This window comes from Phyllobates terribilis, unplaced genomic scaffold (assembly GCF_046119375.1).
Source record: "Phyllobates terribilis strain yellow unplaced genomic scaffold, ASM4611937v1 Scaffold_4__5_contigs__length_816908805, whole genome shotgun sequence".
Classification (NCBI taxonomy): domain Eukaryota; kingdom Metazoa; phylum Chordata; class Amphibia; order Anura; family Dendrobatidae; genus Phyllobates; species Phyllobates terribilis.
Genome location: NW_027362764.1, coordinates 378,672,292 through 378,696,083, shown reverse-complemented (window position 1 = coordinate 378,696,083; position 23,792 = coordinate 378,672,292). Strand labels below are relative to the sequence as shown.

The 23,792-nt window shown below is 43.3% G+C and overlaps 1 protein-coding gene across 6 annotated transcripts in view; it reads right to left on the bottom strand.

Annotated features, from left to right (window-relative positions):
* EPB41L4B (erythrocyte membrane protein band 4.1 like 4B) overlaps positions 1–21,371 on the bottom strand; it is a 1,171,543-nt gene extending 1,150,172 nt beyond the window's left edge. Inside the window, exons 1-2 of one of the 6 annotated variants that reach the window (XM_073678479.1) lie at positions 21,256–21,371; positions 20,550–21,219 (exon numbers count right to left, since the gene is read on the bottom strand). In XM_073678479.1, coding sequence (XP_073534580.1) covers positions 20,550–20,843 — 294 coding nt within the window. In that variant the 5' untranslated portion in view covers positions 20,844–21,219; positions 21,256–21,371. Of the gene's footprint in view, positions 1–20,549 lie in introns of all 6 variants that reach the window. The other 5 variants (XM_073678478.1, XM_073678481.1, XM_073678482.1 and 2 more) reach the window with 5 other exon arrangements.
* Between the last annotated feature and the right edge of the window lie 2,421 nt (positions 21,372–23,792).

Below are 23,792 nucleotides of genomic sequence, written 5' to 3'. Positions count from 1 at the left end.
GGGCTAGATTTTCCCATCCCGGCCAGACTTCATCTGTTTGACTGACCATTATAGCGGGCTTCTTTATCAGTGCTTCACTCATCTTTTGGTATTGGCCTCCTGATGAACCAGGAATGGGGAAAAGCGTCGAGGCTTGTGGAAGAGGCTAAAAGACTCATGGACAATTATCCCTGTTTGTCCATTTAAAGAGTGATGGGATATCTCCTCGGGGACTAGGTCTCTTTATTTAAGATAAGTCACCCATTTATTATGACTGTATTAGTATCTGATATAGGTTGTATCGGTTTGTGATACAACATAGTTTTGTGATTAAGGGTTATCCAGGACTAGTGAGGGAGAGCCGCCGTGGAGCCAAATACCGTCAACTCTACCATCCCCCACTGGCAGGCAGGAGTGAGTATTGAGACCAAGATCTAGGGCCTGGATAGCTTTAGTTGTTAGGGCATCACAATGTGGGGGAGATCCCGTCTTTGGAATTATTTTTATATCATGCACTTTTGTCACTTTCTGCACGGGGTCACTTTCATTTTAAGCTACAGGTAATTGCGAAAGAAAGGCCCATTATTTGGAACTGGTTGATTGTACTAAGAAATGATCTATCCATTAAAGTCTTATGAATACATTGGTGCTATACAGCCTTTCATCTGACATTACAGCATTAAACCAGAGCTTGACTAGGGTGTCAGTGGGTGATTTTGTATGTCTGTTTTTAGATTGATATTTCATTAAAATTTTCTTTTTTTGAGCTTATTCATGTGAACCGAGTTTTGTCCTCAAAACAGTGCCAATATGTATACACACACACACACACACACACACATACATACATACAGTACAGACCAAAAGTTTGGACACACCTTCTCATTTAAAGATTTTTCTGTATTTTCATGACTATGAAAATTGTACATTCACACTGAAGGCATCAAAACTATGAATTAACACATGTGGAATTATATACTTAACAAAAAAGTGTGAAACAACTGAAAATATGTCATATTCTAGGTTCTTCAAAGTAGCCACCTTTTGCTTTGATGACTGCTTTGCACACTCTTGGCATTCTCTTGATGAGCTTCAAGAGGTAGTCACCGGAAATGGTTTTCACTTCACAGGTGTGCCCTGTCAGGTTTAATAAGTGGGATTTCTTGCCTTAAAAATGGGGTTGGGACCATCAGTTGTGTTGTGCAGAAGTCAGATGGATACACAGCTGATAGTCCTACTGAATAGACTGTTAGAATTTGTATTATGGCAAGAAAAAAGCAGCTAAGTAAAGAAAAACGAGTGGCCATCATTACTTTAAGAAATGAAGGTCAGTCAGTCCGAAAAATTGGGCAAACTTTGAAAGTGTCCCCAAGTGAAGTTACAAAAACCATCAAGCGCTACAAAGAAACTGGCTCACATGAGGACCGCACCAGGAAAGGAAGACCAAGAGTCACCTCTGCTTCTGAGGATAACTTTATCCGAGTCACCAGCCTCAGAAATCGCAGGTTAGTAGCAGCTCAGATTAGAGACCAGGTCAATGCCACACAGAGTTCTAGCAGCAGACACATCTCTTCAACAACTGTTAAGAGGAGACTTTGTGCAGCAGGCCTTCATGGTAAAATAGCTGCCAGGAAACCACTGCTAACGACAGGCAACAAGCAGAAGAGACTTGTTTGAGCTAAAGAACACAAGGAATGGACATTAGACCAGTGGAAATCTGTGCTTTGGTCTGATGAGTCCAAATTTGAGATCTTTGGTTCCAACCACCGTGTCTTTGTGCGATGCAGAAAAGGTGAACGGATGGACTCTACATGCCTGGTTCCCACCGTGAAGCATGGAGGAGGAGGTGTGATGGTGTGGGGGTGCTTTGCTGGTGACACTGTTGGGGATTTATTCAAAACTGAAGGCATACTGAACCAGCATGGCTACCACAGCATCTTGCAGCGTCATGCTATTCCATCCGGTTTGCGCTTAGTTGGACCATCATTTATTTTTCAACAGGACAATGACCCCAAACACACCTCCAGGCTGTGTAAGGGCTATTTGACCAAGGAGGAGAGTGATGGGGTGCTACGCCAGATGACCTGGCCTCCACAGTCACCGGACCTGAACCCAATCGAGATGGTTTGGGGAGAGCTGGACTGCAGAGTGAAGGCAAAAGGGCCAACAAGTGCTAAGCATCTCTCGGAACTCCTTCAAGATTGTTGGAAGACCATTTCCGGTGACTACCTCTTGAAGCTCATCAAGAGTGTGCAAGGTGGCTACTTTGAAGAACCTAGAATATAAGACATTTTCAGTTGTTTCTCACTTTTTGTTAAGTATATAATTCCACATGTGTCAATTCATAGTTTTGATGCCTTCAGTGTGAATGTACAATTTTCATAGTTCTGAAAATACAGAAAAATCTTTAAATGAGAAGGTGTGTCCAAACTTTTGGTCTGTACTAATTATATATATATATACACACACACACACACACACACACACACACACACACACACACACACACATATATACGCACACACAGGAGAGGAAGTATGGCTACGCATTGTACATGTGCACGAGACTTTTATGGTACAAAGAGTAGAAACTCTGGTTCCTGATTATTGGCCTGTATAAACACACCAGCAATCACCCTAAACGTGCATTCATTGGGTGACTGGACTGTGCTCAGCAGCACATGGTGCTGTACAAGCAGAAGATTTGCTGCCACTATTGTGACATGGTACCGGGACAGAACGCTCGCATTAGCAATTGTGCTGTCCCCCATGATGGTTCGTTGTCCTGTGTAAACGAGCGCCGATGGACCCGTCTATAGTTGATCGGCACATGTTAAAGGTATACTGACGGGCTGAAATCAGCACCTCGAAATACACCGTTACGCCACATTCAGTATTTTACCTCAGTATTTGTAAGGCAAAACCAGGAGTGGGTGATAAATACAGAGTGGTGACGTGTTTCTATTATGCTTTTCCTCTGATTGTTCCACTCCTGGTTTTGGTTTACAGATACTGAGGTAAAATACTGACCAGATACTGAAGGTGTGAACGTGGCCTTAGAGTGGGAAAAAAATCAAAAAGAACATGTAAAAATAGGACACTTAGCTACCGTGTATATCTTATCAGAGAAATATGCCTTTTTTTCCTACTGAACTGATCTTCCTTCATCAAAATACTCAATTCACAGGTAAAATCTGTATTCAGCGAACAGATTTTCCCAATACTGAGATAGGAGATGGCAGTTGGTGCTTATAAGGTTCTATGAAGAACTGTAAATGGCATTTCAGGAGAACCTGCAGCAGGATATCTGTATCTGGCTCTAGCTCCTTTTCTTCGGAGAATTTTAATAGCACCAACTGTCATCTCCTATCTCTGTAAATGGGGAAACCAATCTTCACAGACTACAAACTGTAAAGATTTTACCAATTAGAATAAAAGGTCAATCCAGGAGAAAGAAGATTTCTCTGATAAGATATATTACAAAAGTGATTCTTTTCACGTGTACTATTGATTTATGAATTAAAAAATAATAAAAATGACGGCCACACTTCAAAACCAGCCGCCTAGAAAGACCATGCCATCAGGTAATACATTCTAGGTACCATTGCTATAAGGTACAAGGCCTTGTTTAGTCCTAATCATGACAGAATTAGTCTTTATTGTCTATTGAAATATTAGGTTTTGCACTTACACATAGAAACCTGTTAAAGCAGCTAATGAGCCTGTCAGAAATATATTTATGTTTTAGGTCAGAACGATTACAAAGCGACAATCTTTAGGCCTTAGTCACTGGATAATGAGGATATTTGCACATATAATGTTCTATTATTTTTAACAACTGTTGGATATACAGAACATAACTGGAACCACCCGACTGCAAAACAAACTTGGGACACTGCCATTCTGCATGACAGATGCTGCCCTAAATAATATCACGAAACCTGAGAGCATTTAAAAACATGGGTGTTTCTAGGTCACAATACAATCACAGGGATCAACAATAAGAATATAAAAATTATTGTATCAGCAATAAACAGAAACCACCTCAAGAAGAGTTGGACCAAGAACCCCATTAGGATATTTGGACCTAGCTCTTTCTTAGGATATATTGAAGCACCTCAGGTCTAAAATATCTCCAAATTATAAACCTCTTCATCCAATTTTCAGGAACTTTCTCACTTTAAGGGCTTGCTCACACCACCGTATTATTCAAATGAGTGCTATCAGATTTATTTTATCGGACAGCTCTCGGACCAATGATATCTATTGGGGCAGTGTTGATCAGTGTTTTTTTTCTCATACCTATTCGCCATGAGAAGTAAATTGCAGCATGCTGAGATTTGGCGCTTAAATAGGACGAGACTCGCCCATTCAAGTCTATGGGTGCGTGGAAATCATCGGACTGCAGGTCGATTTCCGTGGACTCACAGAATGAAGACGATGGAGAAAACTTTGTTCTCCATCTTCTCCTCACAGTGTGCGAGAATTGGATCACACTGTGCTACCACTCTGATCAAAGTCATTGACACAATCGGCCCTATTCTCTTGGAGAGAATCTACGGTGGGGTCACCCTGGCCTAAAGTGCAGTAGGTGAAATGTAACTCCACCTGACCATACTGGCAATGCTACATCTACGGTCAGAGTCCGGGACTGTCACTTTAAACGACTGATCTACGGTTTTATAAGCAGAACTAGAACTATTGGAAAACTCATTTTGATGTGGTTAGACATAATCACCTTCTCTTCATAGTTAGATTTCACACATAAAATGGCTTAAGCATTTATTCACAGTGCTTTATAGATCTGCAGAAGCCCCGCCACACTTATTTAACAACCACAAACAAATGGTTATTTAATTATTACTGAAAAGCCAAGCACAGAAAGGCCAGGAGGTTAGTCCCTGACCGAACCTGCCAGACTGCATGTCCAGAGGACACAAATGACTGTCGATGCCGGACACACGCACCCGTCTCCTGTGACCCATAAAATAAACCATACTGCTGAGGTCATAGCTGAAAGGAGAGAAAGGGGACATACCACTTACAAGGAGACTTGGCAGAAAGTAATGTTCGTCATTGTATAAAGTGACAGAGAAACTACTGCATCTCTGCTATCAAAGTCTTCAGCTCAGTGAAAGACCACAAATTACTGCGGCTAGAACTATTGCTTGTCATTAAATAATACAGTGTCAGGAGACAGATCAGCATTAGCAAGATTGCGAAAAGCCATATAGACTTAATACATACGGTCACACAGGGTATTTTGCTTTAACAAATTTTCAAAAATTCAATACAATTCTTAACACAGGCCACATTAGCTATTAAAATCTTGCACAGCTTGTGACAGGGTCACTGGTGTTATATGCAAAGGGAGGTATGTTTCTCTACGGCTACTAGCCTTAGTGAACTGAACTTACAACTATTCTCCAGCATGTTATATGTTGGGGGTCTAACTCACCATTGTGATGGGAGTGGTTTGGTGTGAATGACAGACGGGAGGGATGTCATTCACCATACCTCCCCTCAGGGTGTGGCTGAGAAAATTTAATTGCTCAGTCCTGTTTTTTTTTTTTTTCTGGGTTGGTGAGTCTGGAGAGACAAGTCTCCAGGCAGTGTAACTTCAGCTCAGAGAGGAGTTGAAGGTGCTGCAAATTGGTGCAGGGCAAACCCACACACATATGGACTGTGTTACCATTTGTCTTTTGTTTTACCTTTATGACAGCAAGGCGGAGTTTATTTTTGCTGAAGTCTGCAGTGCTTTATGCTGACATAATAAACCTGCAGATGTAACCGTTCCTTTGTCTACTTTCGACTGCAGCCGAGTGAGTCGTCTTGCCACAAACTCTAGATCACAATCACTGTATACTACTTATTCCTGGCAATACACGTACACAAACCTTCTCCATCCAATTAGAAAAGGTTTCCATCAGCATGGTGCAAACTAAAGAAAAAGAAGGGATTCAAGCCCTTCCGATGTGCTGGTCATGCCAGTACCGGCAAGAAGTGGAAGCACAGTAGCCAACTTCCAAAGGAAAGTGTACAAAGTTAGACGGGGAGTGACAGGGATCTTTAAGGAGAATATGTTTTTGGTTTTTTTCAATTTTTCTTTTACACTATGTTGGCCAGGTTATAAAGAAAATTCAAGAGTGAATAGCCCCTTTAACAGCCACAGCACTTTAAAGTCAACATTCACCTTATAACAAGTAGAGCATGAATTCTGTGACAATTCACTCTGAAACATACTGTACCTTTATATCAGTATAATTCTTCGGAGGCAGATCCAAAATCACCTGCCTGCTCAGTGTAGTGGACTCAATAGAAAGGACTGGAAAGGGCCCATATTGGACAGACATTAACATTCAGGTCTGCCATGTGTGCATAGCTAATGCCGATTTAACGGGTGGGCTTAAATAGTAAGGATCGGATATTTATTGCTTCCCTTGAAGGATGATGACGTCATGACGACAAAATATGTAGAGCATAGACAAATGACAAGCAATGTCTTTGAGCTACCTTTACTAAAACAAGGAATATCAGAGTATTGGAAACTATTTGACAAGCCAACATCATGAATTAGGATCAGACATGTACATCATGAATGCTGAAGATGGAGTAGAACAAAATAAGCTATCCTTCATGAGTGTTTTTTCAAATAGCTTGTGCAAATTCATCACTGCCTCGCTTTCTGTACTGCAATTTTAATATCAGGATCATATATCCCAACATGGATTTTCCAAGTTACATCAGCCTCATCCGATCTAATGCCCAGATTCATCATTGCCATTGTGCCTGTTTTTTTCTAGAATTTTGTGCGTTTTGAACTTTTTTTGTTTGTACCAATTTATTCTATTTGTGCCTTTTTTAAGTCTATTTTAACCATTTTTTTTTTGTTTTCTCCTTCGTGGGCAGAGTGTGGCAATTTCTGATGTTTTAGCCTGATTTATCAATTTTAAAATGTCTCGAAGTTTTGCGCAACTTCATACCAGTCTCTCCCGGCTCCCAGTTTTCTTTTCTGAGTATGTCAGAATGTTTGTGCAATTTTTGTAACTTTTTGGAGCTAACATGAGACTTGGGGCTAAGTCACAAAAAAACAGTTTAAGCCAGGAAGAAAGCCTATGTTTGGCTTTGCGCCAAATTCATGAATCGCGTGATGAATTTGGCACCAAAAAGGGCAACTAATACCACAAGACAAAAAGTAAAGTGACCAGAACAAAAAAATGAAGAACCAGTTGGGGCCCAATAGATCTCTTTAAAAAGGTGGTTTTCCAGCATTACAGTTGTCATAACTAAAAAATATAAATAGCTAAAAATATAGATACATATATATACACTCAGCACTTTTCTAATGCATGCATACTTTCATGTCTCTGAAAACTCTAGACCACCAGGACACTGCCAAAACAGATGAAATGCTGGTGGACTATCAAGTTAAGCTTTATTTTATTCCACAGTATTTTTTTTTCTTTAAGTAAGGCTAGGAGAGTAAGAGCAAAGTTCAGTTTCCATGTGATAAAAGCAGAATAATAAACTGAATGAATCACACTATAATTACAGCCCATCTGAAACACCGCACAATTGATAGTACCGCCTTTGTTGGCAGGACAAGTAATAAAAATCTAGTTTCGCAGAACACACAGTATATTTCAAAATCTTTCTGGAGAATATGCTTTCTCTTCTTTTCCATAAGGAACGACCATATTGTACCACAACTGCAATGATACTAGATAAACTATATAAAGCCCATGGACAAGAATGATGTGGCGCGTGTGCATGTGTGGACAAGAATGATGTGGCGCGTGTGCGTCTGTGGACAAGAATGATGTGGCGCGTGTGCGTGTGTGGACAAGAATGATGTGGCGCGTGTGCGTGAGTGGACAAGAATGATGTGGCGCGTGTGCGTGAGTGGACAAGAATGATGTGGCGCGTGTGCGTGAGTGGACAAGAATGATGTGGCGAGTGTGCGTGAGTGGACAAGAATGATGTGGCGCGTGAGTGGACAAGAATGATGTGGCGCGTGTGCGTGAGTGGACAAGAATGATGTGGCGCGTGTGCGTGAGTGGACAAGAATGATGTGGCGCGTGTGCGTGAGTGGACAAGAATGATGTGGCGAGTGTGCGTGAGTGGACAAGAATGATGTGGCGCGTGTGCGTGAGTGAACAAGAATGATGTGGCGCGTGTGCGTGAGTGGACAAGAATGATGTGGCGTGTGTGTGTGTGTGTGTGTGTGCGTGTGTGTGCGCAAGAATGATGTGGCGCGCGTGTCTCATTTGTCTGTTATGCACTTCTGCTAACGTAATTCAAAACCAGACACCAACTTCTAGCAGAGTTTTTGAGAAATATTTGCCCATTCTTCATGGGCAATGGCCTCCAGTTCACTAATTTTCTTGTGTCGATAAGAGAGTGATCAAAAACGTTAAAGGAGAGGTCATTACCTTGAACAAATAAGGAAAAGGATAGAAAAAGATATCAATGCTATGAATGGCATACAATGCCCAAGTTCAAAGTTAAAATGAATACCAGCTACACTACATGGACATGGCAGAAAGAAGATGCCATCGCTGGATGCTACCAGATATTTAAGGAGACAGGTGGTCTAAAACTCTTGAGTGACTGCAAAATGCTTGCAGCAAAACTTATTGGCAAAAGCATCTTTGGTTTCAGGTTGCACCAACTAAAAGTTCAAGTTCTCAATGCCCAAAAGCTTAGACATATATCAAAAAGCACACGAAGAATCAGCTCAATATGCTTAAAGCTGTTTTCCCACAAACAAAAGGTAATTTTAAAAACATTTTTTTTATTGGGATAATTTAAGAGGTGTGGGGACAAAAAAAAACACCAGTTCTGGCATTTTGTTCCTCTCTGTATGGCTTTTAATGTAATGGTTAATTACTAATTATAATTTAACTTAAGGATGTAGGGATACTACATAAATTTTTTATTTACATATATAGTGCCATTAATTTCCACAGGGCTTTAGAGACATCATCATTGTCACTGTCACCATAGGGGCTCACAATCTAAATTCCCTATTAACATGTCTTTAGAATGTGGGAAGAAACATAGGTTAACACGGGTAGAACATACTTCTTACAATTGTTGTCCATGGTGGGATCTGAACTTAGCTTGAGGTCACGAACAGATGGCAGGACATTCTCCTTCAGGATTTTTTGGAAGACAGCAGAATTTATGGTTCCATTTACCACAGCAAGTCTTCCAGGTCCTGAAGCAGCAAAACAGCCACAGACCCTCACACTACCACCACATTTTACTGTTAGTACGATGTTCCTTTACTGAAATGCTGTATTACTCCTACGCCAGATGCAATGGGACACACACCTTCCAAAAAGTTCAACTTTTGTCTTGTCAGTCCACAGAGTATTCTCTGAAAAGTCTTGGCGCTCATCAAGACGTTTTCTTGCAAAACGGAGACAAGCCTTTATGTTCTTTTTGCTCAGCAGTGGTTTTAGTCTTGGAACTCTGCCATGTATGCCATTTTTGCCTAGTCTCTTTCTTATGGTGGAGTCATGAACACTGACCTTAACTGAGGCAGATTATCCAAAGAACTGCAGGTCTCGAGTTGTGGAGTCTTTTTGTGACCTCTTGGATGAGTCTTCGCTGCGCTCTTGGGGTAAATTTGGTTGGCTGGCCACTCCTGGGAAGGTTCACCACTGTTCCATATTTTCGCCATTTGTGGATAATGGCTCTCATTGTGGTTTGCTAGAATCCCAGAGCTTTAGAAATGGCTTTATAACCTTTTCAAGACTGATAGATCTCAATTACTTTGTTTCTCACTTGTTCCTTAATTTCTCTGTTTTGCAGCATGATGTCTAGCTTTTGAGGATCTTTTGATTTACTTCACTTTGTCAGGCAGTTCTTATTTAAGTGATTTCTTGATTGAGAACAGGTGTGGCAGTAATCAGGCCTGTGTGTGGCTAGGGAAATTGAATTCCGCTTCCCAAAGATGTGATAAACCACAGTTAAAACATAAATTAAGGGGGAGGGGGGGGGGAACAATCACTTTTTCACACAGGGCCCTGTAGGTTTGGATTTATTTTTCCCTTAACAATATAGACCTTCATATAAAAACTGCATTTTGTGTTTACTTGTGTTATCTTTGTATTATATTTTAATTTGTTTTGTGATCTGAAACATTTAAGTGTGACAAACATGCAAAAGAATGAGAAATCAGGAAAGGGGCAAATACTTTCACACCACTGTATATATAGATATGAACCTAGGACTCAAGAGCTCCAATAAATAACTAAAAACAAACATCTAAAATTCTGCTATGTGTAAAGTGGGATCAGCTCCTGGGCCTTCTCCACATTTGTGGACACCAGCAGGTTTATGCAGTAACTTAAATCCATTGGTACTAAAGGGTTAAACGTCAGCTATATCAAACTATTCAATTAGGAAACATATGCAACTGTGAATCAATCACATCAGCTTTGGTGCAAATGAAAGTGACAACAGGTGCACTGGAGAGGCAACAGCAATGCAACCCCCAAAGAGGAATTATAATGGTGAAGTTGGGGACCACAGACAATTACCCTCTATCCTTTCTGACCGATCCTTCTTTAGTTTTGATAATTTCTTTGTCACTAGTTGAAGCATAAGTAATCCATTCATGTAGCACAAGTAGTCCAGCTCCTCCAGGATGGGACATCCATACGATACATTGCAAGAAGGTTTGCTGTGTCTCCCAGTAGAGTCTCAAGAACATGGAGGAGATAACATGATAAGGGCAATTACAAGAGGAGAGCCAGACAGAGTCATAGACAGAAATCAATCCAGCAGCAGGACCAGTATCCTTTTTGTGAGGAGGAGTACTAAAGAGAGCCCTATAAAAAGACTCCAAAACAGGCTTCTGGTAAGCATGTCTCATACCAAACTGTCAAACTCAGAGTCCATGAAGAAAGCATGTAGAGTTCACATTCTGTAGTGGGACCTGTACTCAACACGGTCCAGCTCAATTAGCATTTACGAAATAACACCAGAATTGGCAGATCCACTGACAATCCATTCTCTTCACAGATGACAGCAGGTTCACACTGAGCATGTGACAAACATGGAAGTCTAGAGATGTCAGAGGTGGTGCGTTACATTGGCCTCGACAGTATGTGGCCGCTGGAATCGGAGAAGTACTTAACTATTGATTAGCCAACCTGGCATAACGTAATCATTGTGGCGTGACTCACATGTGACATCAGATCAAGCCAGCTAATTTAACATCAGCAGGTAAAAGGCGGTACCCCATCTCCAGTGGCCAATGGAGTGGGACATGCGAATAAATTCATACTGGTTCTAACCATTAAAAGTTATGTTACCTGCAACATCATGACTGGTTTGAAAATGGACCAGGAATGTCCTGGTGAGGCATAACCTTGGAGGTCATACAAACCTTCACATGATAAGTATAATGATGAAATCCTCAGAGCCATAGTCAAGCATTAGGATGGTATAGGACAATACCTGCCCTCATGTGACCAAAAAAATGTGTAGGCATTGTGTTGATGTGACATACTGGCCCTTATGTCCCATAGATCCAAAACCAATAGAGAACCTTTAGAAAATTATGGGTCAATGCATCCAACACTGTCAAATAGAACCGACAGCTCACCAATACCCTGATCCAGTTCTGGGAGGATAGTCACCAGGACACCATATGCCTTCTCATGAGGGGCATACATAGGCACGCTGGTGCTATACCCAGTACGGACTCATTATGAGTTCCTATGATAAAAAATCATGCATATTGGACTCACCTGTAATTTTACTTTTTGGGAGTAATTTGGAATCTAAGCTTCAATTGTTTTTTGTCTTCAATGAAAATTGATATGACATTCTTTTTGCCAACTAGAAGGAAAAAACTGGAAGAAAAAGCACAAATAGGGTCTTCTCTGAGCAGCAATATACACAGAAATGCACGAAATGTGCTCACCTGATTGGGTTGTGTGCACACAACCACTTATAGTGCTTAAGGCTGCTGCGATCCCACAAGGAGACGAATGCATAAAAATGGAGCAAATGGGTTGTTCTGCACTGCCTTGAAAGAATGGAGAATTTATTCAAATAAACCACTTACTACTGGATTGGCATCCTCCATTCTTTCACAGCAGTGCAGAACAATCCATTTTCTCTTTTTTATTTTCAATGAATTACATAATTTACGATGCATCGGTAAGGCTATGTGCCCATGATGCAGAAATGAAGCAGAAAATTTCTGCATCTCCCTGGCAGAAAAAACGCATGCAGATTGTGCATGCGTTTTTCCTGCAGAATACATGCGGAATACATGCGGATTCACATGCGTATCCACATGCGTTAACGCATGTGTTTCCGCATGCGGACTGACAAGCACTTTCCAGGCGACAGCATCACTTGGAAAGTGCTTGACAACTAGGTCACACTGTATAAATCCATGCAACCGGCATGGATTTATATAGTGTGACCGTGAAAATAAAAAAATAAAGCTATACTTTACCGCCGATCCCGCTGCGTGTGCTGTCGCGCTCCTTCCTGGTTTGCCGGCATCTCGCAAGACAGCGAGACCGCGACGTCATCTCAGGTCCTGGAAGGAGAAGCGCTGCCGGCCCGCGAGAAGGTGAATATAAACTTTATTTATTATTTTATTCTTTTTTTCACAGGTACAATGGTACCCAGGTCTGGATGAGAGTCTTCTCTCCTCCAGAACTGGGTACCATCCGCACATTGAAACGCATATAATCCGCGTGTACAAATGTACAGACACGGATTATATGCGTCTCAATGCAAGTCAATGGCGGCAATTCCGCTGCTCTTCCGCAAAATTAATGAACATGCTGCGGATTTATGAGCGCTGCAGAAACGCTGCGGAATAATCCGCAGCATGTGCATTGACATTGCGGAATGCCATTGAGGACCATGTGGTGCGGATTACCATGCGTTTTTGATGCGTTTCCGCTGCGGAAATTCCGCAACGGAAACGCATGAAAAACGCATCGTGGGCACGCAGCCTAAAGATTTTGAACCTGAGTTTTTCGCTCATGAAGATCCAATGTGTGATTTAAAGGGAACCCATCACAGAGTTTTCCAGATATCAATCAAATCCATCTTCAAGTTGTTGTGAACAGAACTCCAGTAACGTGTTTATAACAGCCCAGCTGCCCCACACATAAGTAAATGCCTTCTGTTATTCGCCTGCGCCTCACACTGACCTGATCACCAGTCTATTGCACCTGCACAGCTCCTGTTCTCTACTGTGCAAAACAGGAAGAGACTGTGGATGAGGTAGGAGATTGTCAGCCACATCAAAGATGATAAGACACCGACACCCTGTGTTATTGAAAAGGGCTGTTCAAATCTAGTTTTTCTCACACAGGCTGAGTAGGTGTGTGAAAAAAAAAATGCTGCGTGCACTATTTTCTGTTTTTCGGATGAGACTCACTTATTGAAGTCTAAGAGTGCACAAAAAAAAAATATGAGTCATATGCATCATCCATACTGCACTTATACACTACAATTTTTGACATAGGAAACTGCATGGACTTTTTTTTAACTGCTGGTGTATAAAAATATAAGTGATACAGATGGAATTGAGATGAAATAAGTTATTTTCTGGATGAACAGACAATTTTTCATGAGCTCGTCTGAAACCATCCTAGTGCCGACAGGTAACTCGTAGAATGTAACATGTTTTTTGCATACAGTGCGTCCTTCAATTGTATGCTTTCACAACAGTTGCTATAGAAACAAAAACAACAAAAAGTTTGTGCAAACAAGTACACTGCTCAAAAAAATAAAGGGAACACTCAAATAACACATCCTAGATCTGAATGAATGAAATATTCTCATTCAATACTTTGTTCTGTATAAAGTTGAATGTGGTGACAACAAAATCACACAAAAATCATCAATGGAAATCAAATTTATTAACCAATGGAGGCCTGGATTTGGAGTCACCCCCAAAATTAAAATGGAAAAACACACTACAGGCTGATCCAACTTTGATGTAATGTCCTTAAAACAAGTCAAAATGAGGCTCAGTATTGTGTGTGGCCTCCACGTGTCTGTATGACCTCCCTACAATGCCTGGGCATGCTCCTGATGAGGTTGCGGATGGTCTCCTGTGGGATCTCCTCCCAGACCTGGACTAAAGCATCCACTAACTCCTGGACAGTCTGTGGTGCAACGTGACGTTGGTGGATGGAGCGAGACATGATGTCCCCGATGTGCTCAATCGGATTCAGGTCTGGGGAACGGGCGGGCCAGTCCATAGCTTCAATGCCTTCATCTTGCAGGAACTGCTGACACGCTCCAGTCACATGAGGTCTGGCATTGTCCTGCATTAGGAGGAACCCAGGGCCAACCGCACCAGCATATGGTCTCACAAGGGGTCTGAGGATCTCATCTCGGTACCTAATGGCAGTCAGGCTACCTCTGGCGAGCACATGGAGGGCTGTGCGGCCCTCCAAAGAAATGCCACCCCACACCATTACTGACCCACTACCAAACCAGTCATGCTGAAGGATGTTGCAGGCAGCAGATCGCTCTCCACAGCATCTCCAGACTCGGTTACGTCTGTCACATGTGCTCAGTGTGAACCTGCTTTCATCTGTGAAGAGCACAGGGCGCCAGTGGCGACTTTGCCAATCCTGGTGTTCTGTGGCAAATGCCAAGCGTCCTGCACGGTGTTGGGCTGTGAGCACAACCCCCCCATCTGTGGACGTCGGGCCCTCATACCACCCTCATGGAGTCGGTTTCTAACAGTTTGTGCAGACACATGCACATTTGTGGCCTATTGGAGGTCATTTTGCAGGGCACTGGCAGTGCTCCTCCTGTTCCTCCTTGCACAAAGGCAGAGGTAGCGGTCCTGCTGCTGGGTTGTTGCCCTTCTACGGCCCCCTCCACGTCTCCTGGTGTACTTGCCTGTCTCCTGGTAGCGCCTCCAGCCTCTGGACACTAGGCTGACAGACACAACAAACCTTCTTGCCACAGCTCGCATTGATGTGCCATCCTGAATGAGCTGCACTACCTGAGCAACTTCAGTGGGTTGTAGAGTCCGTCTCATGCTACCACGAGTGTGAAAGCACAACCAACAATCAAAAGTGACCAAAACATCAGCCAGAAAGCATTGGTACTGAGATGTGGTCTGTGGTCCCCACCTGCAGAACCACTCCTTTATTGAGGGTGTCTTGATAATTGCCAATAATTTCCATCTATTGTCTATTCCATTTGCACAACAGCATGTGAAATTGATTGTCAATCAGTGTTGCTTCCTAAGTGGACAGTTTGATTTCACAGCAGTTTGATTTACTTGGAGTTATATTCTTTTGTTTAAGTGTTCCTTTTATTTTTTTGAGCAGTGTATATAAACTGCAAAATTCAATAGCAGTATGCTACCAACTACAGCCATGTGGGAACACTAAACCATAGGTAGTCATGAACAGCTTCACAAAGGGTAGCCAATATATGAAGATTAATTAACTATTGATTAATGCCAATGTATGGCATTAGGAGACCAACATGGCAGACCAGTTACAGATACTTTAGTAAATATCGCATTCATCTGACTAGAGCAATCTGAAATTGAAATCCATGTGTTTCCTTCAGGAAAAACTCTATTACAAATTACAACAGTTCAACAAAAAGTTTTGCAGGGCCTTGGTCTAGCGGCCATGTCTGTAGTCTGTGAAGTAAAGAACCAGAGGCCGGTGAACCTTCAACCTGCCACCATCCACAACACCTGATTAGTCGGTCAGCAAGCCGGCATTATTGCAGCGAGATGCACATATGACATTGCGCTGGGCCAACAAATTAGAATAAGTGCCAGGGACGCTGGCAGGTTGGAGGAAATTTGCAGGACTCTGGTTCAGTGGTCACATCGGTAGTCCTGCAAATCTTGCTCAACTCTACAAATTTAAAATATAAACCAAGTCAGGAACCACAGCCCGAAACGAGACTAGCCCGGCTCTGGCCCCAACTGTCTCTACCCATTGCCACATCTCTCCCTCGCATGTACATAGGGAGAGAATCTTCATCGTGTACTTTATCTGAAATGACACAGAGTTTCAGGGAACAGTTGTTCCTGGCGGCAATCGTGCATTCAGGCTACGATTCATGCTGCCCGCAGTTCGTGTGACATGAAACACCAATAGATTCCTTTTAAATTAAAAATGAGAAATGTACAGAAAATATTTTTGAGAAATGTCTTATCTGCCACATATTAAAATGACCTTGGACCACCTTTACATGAGCATTTTCTGGTCCGTATCTTGCATCTGTTTTAAAAAGTTGCAAATCGTGGCTTTTCCCTGTTTACATTCCTTACGTGGTCTTTGCTTGCAAAATACAAATCAAAATGTGAGAAAGTAGTTTCCATCAAGTCTACAAAAAAAGCTGTCAGAGCACAGATTACCAGTTACAGAGCCATTTGTATAGACCCCACATAACCCCCACATTTTTTTATATCTCAAGACAAAAGCCAGATATGACAAGCAGATGCTACAAAGTCACCAGGAAGTGTCGAGTAACTACTGCCTATACCTGGGATTCATATGTATACTGGAAGAATGAACAATAAGGTCATAAAACCTTGCAAATGAATTGCACAAGCATATTTTACAGCAGCAAGAAATATTGGAGGCAGAAACTTATATAATGACTAATAAAGTCTAGTGTAGACTCGATAAGTTAATAGGTTTATCACAGCAATACCAGTATATGAAAGGACATAAAGCATGCACGCTGTAGCTGATCTTGCAGAGCTCCTGACAGATGATGATCCCAGCAGACAGAACACATTAGACCACTTTCACACGATCAGTATTTGGTCAGTATTTTACCTCAGTATTTGTAAGCCAAAACCAGGAGTGGGTGATAAATACAGAAGTGGTGACGTGTTTCTATTATACTTTTCCTGTGACCGTTCCACTCCTGGTCTTACAAATACTGATGTAAAAACTAACCAAATACTCAATGTGTGAACGTGACCTTAGTAAGGGATTGTCCAGTATAGGACAAACTGTTTAATTTATAGCTATCATTCCAAGCAAACTTGTTAATTTCTGCCCATCTCTATTTAGCCTCTCCCCTCTCCGTAGCATTTTATAAATGGCAACAGTGATCTAATATCTCAGTGAGCGGAAGACCTTTCTTCACTGTAAACAGATGAATTGAGAGTGAATGTAAGAGGGATATACTGCCCACATTCTCCCTTGAAGACATATATATTGTTAAAGCGTAATGTGTATTGTAATATGCGCCATTGGCGATAGTGTTCAGTTCTGCCCGACAGTAAGGAGAGTTGTGGTTAATTGGGACTTGCCCAAAGTGGGAGGGGAATAAGGTGTAGGGACAGAGACTCTTTCCTATCAGGATGTCAGATAGACCCCAGCATGCCACAGAAGCAGACCTAAGGTCTGAGCAGTCAGCAGTCGCGTGACGTGCGTGTCCCTAATGCGCGTGGAGATAGGATAGCATTATCCTGAGACGAGCTAAAGAGAAGTGACTGAAGGACAAAGTGATCAACTAAAGACAGGTCCTGGGACAAGATGCCTAGCAGTACAGCCTAGAGTTTATAACTCAGAGGTAACTAGCCAGAAAGGAACAGAGAACATGAGACTACGAGTGGCCCAGGCGGAAGTTCCAAGGCATCAGGAGCAAAGACGCTTAGTACAGGCCATATTGGCAAACTAGTTCCCTTGAGAGAGAAGAGGACGCGGAACCGTGGGAGAAGAATAGGACTCTCACTTACAGGATTGTATTACTGAGTTGGGTTGTGGTGAAGGCAGGTGAACCAGTGAAAAAGAGACCAAGCGAGTTGAGAGAAAAGAACAGACTGTGTGAAAATGCTCCATATTGTGAAGGAAACGTTCAAGCTGTGTACCCGCTACCTTTTGCACATAATCCCCACCAAGTTATTGTTCAGTAAAAGGTTTATTTTTGACTGGTGGTCTCCCTCATTGAAGCCCTCAACACCTGGTCCCGGCCAGCAGAAGTCACAGTCATCATGCGACCTGCAAGGGCATAGCACCCCATAACACAAGTCCACACACCCAGTCAGGACCCCCACTTTCATGTAACATGATGGGCGCTAGACACAAGTACCTCGCCCACGGCTACTGCCTCGTACCACGTTACACGAACATCAGTCCAAGAGAGAGAAGTAGATATCTCTAATAAAATATATTAAAATTTTCATATTTTTACTTGTACTATTGATTTATGAAAAAAATAAAATGATGGTTGGTCTAAGGCAACGCCACCTATGAGGCTAGGCGTGCGAAGATCACAAGCCATTCACAGACATGTATCACAGCTGCACAGCGGGAAGTTGCACGAGGTTTTCTACCACTTAGGTATTACACACATCATTCTTTTCTGCAAAAATAACAGACGATTTTTCAGTGTGCAGAATTAGTTTTTCTTCCATTTTCAGTCTGTGTGTCCGTATTTACCATCCATGCTAAAAAAAAAAAAAAAAAAAAAAAAACACGCTGGTGGAAGTTTCCTAAGCTTCTCCTAGCTAGGTCACTGAAACACACAGCGCATGCAGGCAGCTCTGATGTCATTCGTCTGTGTGGTCCATCTTTGGAGGTTATTTTTCAAACCAAAGTAGGACATGTTTCAGTTATTTATTTTTTTGGCAGACTGTCTATCCACAAATAAATAAACAATGGAAACGTGAAAAGATATATACAGTCTGCTGTCTCCTTGGGCAGTCCAAGATCCGTCACAGTAGATCACTTGTGCACTTGCAGTTTCAAGAGCGCCATTAAAAGTGATAATCCATTGCAATCTAAGGCATAGGCTAGAGCAGAATACATGGTTGAGATGGCAATGTAGAATGATATACTAATATATATATATATATATATATATATATATATATATATATATATATATATATATATATATATATATATATATATATATATATATATATATAAATAAAATCACATAGTAGAAACTGGAGCTGGATGCCCACAGCTATGCCTATCCATACTCGGCACGGGCAGGATATAGATTCACCACAGTCACACAGACGCTTTTCAAGGATTGGCCCAGATTCATCTCTCGAGGACTTTGCTCCTTCTCAGTGTCTTCAGTATTTGCTTCTTTAGGCTATGTTCACACATTGCGCTTTTTGCACTTCCCATTGCTTTCTATGGGTGAAATTTGCTGAAAGTAGTGACATGCTGCATTTTGCAGAAGCGCAGCTCTGTGACAAAACATTCAGGAAAAATAACGTGTGCTTGAGATTTCTGATATCTCGGACTTTGAGGGTAGTATAAAACGCAGCTGAAATTTTTCATTAAAAAAAAAAAGCCATGTGTGAACATAGCTTTATATGTTTGCGCCACTTTTTCAGGGGTCTCTTTTTTCTCAACGTCGTTGCCTATCCAGAAGGATTCATGAAAGGCGGCTTTACTAGAACGTCCCATTTTGTGGCATGTGCCCACGCTTGGAGGGAGGCTTCTGACAGACTATATAACCGGTCTAAGACAACACAGGAGTCACTTTAAAAGTTTTACAACTTTTTCAACTAGAAAGTCTTGGAAAATGTTTAAAAGAAAACTAAAAAGCATGTTCTTTTTGCACCAAATCTGAACAACATTTTGGTGGAAAAAAAGTGACTTCAATAAGTGGCAAATGATGGCGGTGTAGTGGCCAGTGCTGGGGGCAGCCAGGGGTGAGGACTAGTCTGATCACAGTGTAGTGGCCAGTGCTGAGGGCAGCCAGGGGCCAGGACTAGTCTGATCACAGTGTAGTGGCCAGTGCTGGGGGCAGCCAGGGGCGAGGACTAGTCTGATCACAGTGTAGTGGCCAGTGCTGGGGGCAGCCAGGGGCGAGGACTAGTCTGATCACAGTGTAGTGGCCAGTGCTGGGGGCAGCCAGGGGCCAGGACTAGTCTGATCACAGTGTAGTGGCCAGTGCTGGGGGCAGCCAGGGGCCAGGACTAGTCTGATCACAGTGTAGTGGCCAGTGCTGGGGGCAGTCAGGGGCCAGGACTAGTCTGATCACTGTGTAGTGGCCAGTGCTGGGGGCAGTCAGGGGCCAGGACTAGTCCGATCACGGTGTAGTGGCCAGTGCTGGGGGCAGCCAGGAGCGAGGACTAGTCCGATCACTGTGTAGTGGCCAGTGCTGGGGGCAGTCAGGGGCCAGGACTAGTCCGATCACGGTGTAGTGGCCAGTGCTGGGGGCAGCCAGGAGCGAGGACTAGTCCGATCACTGTGTAGTGGCCAGTGCTGGGGGCAGCCAGGGGCCAGGACTAGTCTGATTACAGTGTAGTGGCCAGTGCTGGGGGCAGCCAGGGGCGAGGACTAGTCCGATCACTGTGTAGTGGCCAGTGCTGGGGGCAGTCAGGGGCCAGGACTAGTCCGATCACGGTGTAGTGGCCAGTGCTGGGGGCAGTCAGGGGCCAGGACTAGTCCGATCACTGTGTAGTGGCCAGTGCTGGGGGCAGCCAGGGGCGAGGACTAGTCTGATCACCTTGTACGTCACGTGTGCAGCAGTCACTGATCTATGGACGACCCCGTGCACTCACACACACGTACATATACACATGCTGGCCACACTGCCGGCACTTACCGGCAGCTCCACGCTGATGTCCGTGCCGTCCAGCAGCAGCACCTTACAGGTCAGCACCGCCTTGCTGTCCCCGGCCGCAGGGATGTGAACTGTGGCTCCTCCACCGACCACTGGGGGCGTCAGCGGGCTGTGGTGTGGGTACAGCGCTCCAGCAGAGGCGCCGGCAGGGGCTCTCATCACCATGGCTCCTGCATCCCGCTCATCCCGGCCACCGTGCACTGTGCCTGCACTTCTCCCTCCGTGCCTCTGCATCGACCGCCGACCAAAGGTCCTCCGCAGGAACCGCAGCATCATCCTTCACCACCTCCCGGCTTCCCTCCTCCCTCTTTAACCCTTCCTGCTCTTCCTGGATACCAAAGCTCAGCCCTGAGCAATCAATAGGAAGCTTTCCAGTCAGAGAGCAGCAGGTGAGCGTCCGGAGTGCGGGGAGCAGTGGCAGCCCCCGAGGACGGCTTCGCCACTCACAGTGCAGCCGTGAGGAAAGTTTCACGGTCACGTCACTCAGCCACGGACCTGACAAGTGCTTGTCCTAATGCGTGGACTGCAGGCAGGAATGGCAGCACTGACAGCCCGCCCGCAGCATCCTGAGGAGACTCCGCGTCCCAGTGGTCTGCAGTACAGAGGACTTCTGCCGCCTCAGCCTTCTCTCAGCCTCCTCTGTGCTCTCAGCCTCCTCTGTGCTCTCAGCCTCCTCTGTGCTCTCAGCCTCCTCTGTGCTGCCACTTGTTGGATGTGTTCTCTTCCTCGTCTCCCACAGAACTGGATGGCACAGACACGGGTTTGTTTCGCGCACCCTCCTCCTCCTCCCCGGCCTCCTCCTCTCCGGAGTGTCGTGTGTCTCCTCCCTCACCGGAGTTTGGCTCACTTCCCAGCCATTCTGGTGACCAGGCAGCAGGTGTATTAACCCTGTCAGCGCCGCCGGCTGGGGAGGACACGGCCGAAGTTGCCTTCTTGCTTTTGGCTCCGTAACTAAACGGATTTTCATCATCAATCTCTGTTGAAAAATATGAATAATGAATGAAAGATGGAAGAAGGTGCAACCAAGAGTGCAATGGTTAAAGAGTTGTAAGGCTGCGTTCACACGTCCAGTATTTGGTCAGTATTTTACCTCAGTATGTGTAAGCTAAAACCAGGAGTGGAACAATCAGAGGAAAAGTATAATAGAAACACGTCACCACTTCTGTATTTATCACACACTCCTGGTTTTAGCTTACAAATACTAAGGTAAAATACTGACCAAATACTGATCGTGTGAACGTGGCCTAATTGTTGTTTCCTAAATGAATAGTACACATCAGTGTCTGACCTGGGTGTCTGGGGCCCACAGGAGGAATTGACCCTAGGGGCCCACCCTACAGCTATATGCAAATACCTGTTAGCTGGTATCCCTTTTGGAGCATCTACTGTGCACATACTATAACTGGGATGTACAATTATGGTAGTTTGCAGTAAAGAGGTTCTTTGGTTAAAACACACCGATCCATAGGCTTCACAGGATAGGTGATAATTTATTGATCGTTTAGGTCCGAACATTGGAAACCGCACCAATCGGAGGAATGGGGAATTTTTATCCCTTACAGGGCACCTTTATCCCCATTTTAAAATACTGCGGCAGATGTAATGTCTGACCAAAGCTCCATTCATTCTCTTTGGGGCTTCCAGATAAAAACAAGCACATCGCTCGCAGCCACTGAGGGAATGAATGGATCAGTGGTCAAGTTGCACATGAGCTCCAGTCTAATGGGGAGAAAAGCTCCACATCCTGCCGATTAGTGCAGGTCCTAGCAGTCAGACCCCCACCAATCAATAACTTATCACTTCTCCTGTGAAGAAGTGATTACTTTTTTTCACCGGAGAACCCCTGTAAGTGCATCTTTTTCCAAGTACCTAATTTGTAATGGAAATAAAGAATCTTCTAACTAATATCAGAGAGAACAAATGACCGCCATACACAACACAATCCATTATACCAATACTACCACATACAAGGGCCGAAAACTGCCACACCATGACTGGACCACATATTGCCACCACATAGTGACCGAATAATACCACATACAAGGGACAAATACCACCATACCATGACCAGATCACATATTATCTCCACATAGTGACTGAATAATACCACATACAAGGGACAAATACCGCCACACATGACCAGATCACATATTGCCACCACATAGTAACCGAATGATACCCCATTCAAGGGACAAATACCGCCACACCATGACCAGATCACATATTACCACCACATAGTGACCGAATAATACTACATACAAGGAACAAATACTGCCACACCATGACCAGATTACATATTACCACCACATAGTGACCAAATTCTACAATACTAATCATGAATACAAACCACAATACTAACAACACTGTTATTACCACCAGTGACATTATACATAAGAGCTCTGTATATAGTATACAGCATATAGTATAGGTGTACAGGTAATACAATGATCACCAGTGACATTATACACAGTAGCCCTGTATATAGTGTACAGGTAATAGAGTGGTCACCAGTGACACACACAGTATCTTTGTATACACTATATAGTGTAAGTGTACATGTAATACATTGACTCACAAGGACTTCTCTAGGTGAAGTCCTTCATCTTCGTTTTTCATCTTTGCTTTTCTTCATCTGGCACAGGCCACCATCATTTCTTCCAGCCAGGACTTGTCTCTGCAGAAAATAACACACAGTTATCAATAGCTGATCGCTTCTAGATCACATTCCCCAGTTTTTCCCCGACTTCTACACTACGCCAGATGAAGAAAAAATCAACATAGTGCAGCCATGCACAGTAACAGGACCTCCCTTTTGCACCCCCCCCCAATGGAAAACATTTTCCTAAAAAGTAAATTATATTACAGAAGTAATAATGCCACCATAAACTAATAATGTGCAGGTGCTTCTCACAAAATTAGAATGTCATCAAAAAGTTAATTTACGTATTTCAGTTCTTCAATACAAAAAGAGAAACTCATATATTATATAGAGTCGTTACAAACAGAGTGATCTATTTCAAGTGTTTATTTCTGTTAATGTTGATGATTATGGCTTGCAGCCAATGAAAATACAAACGTCATTATCTCAGTAAATTAGAATAATTAACAAAAAACACCTGCAAAGGCTACCTACGCGTTTAAAAAGGTCCCTTAGTCTGTTTCAGTAGGCTCCTCAATCATGGGGTAGGCTGCTGACTTGACAGATGTCCAGAAGGCAGTCATTGA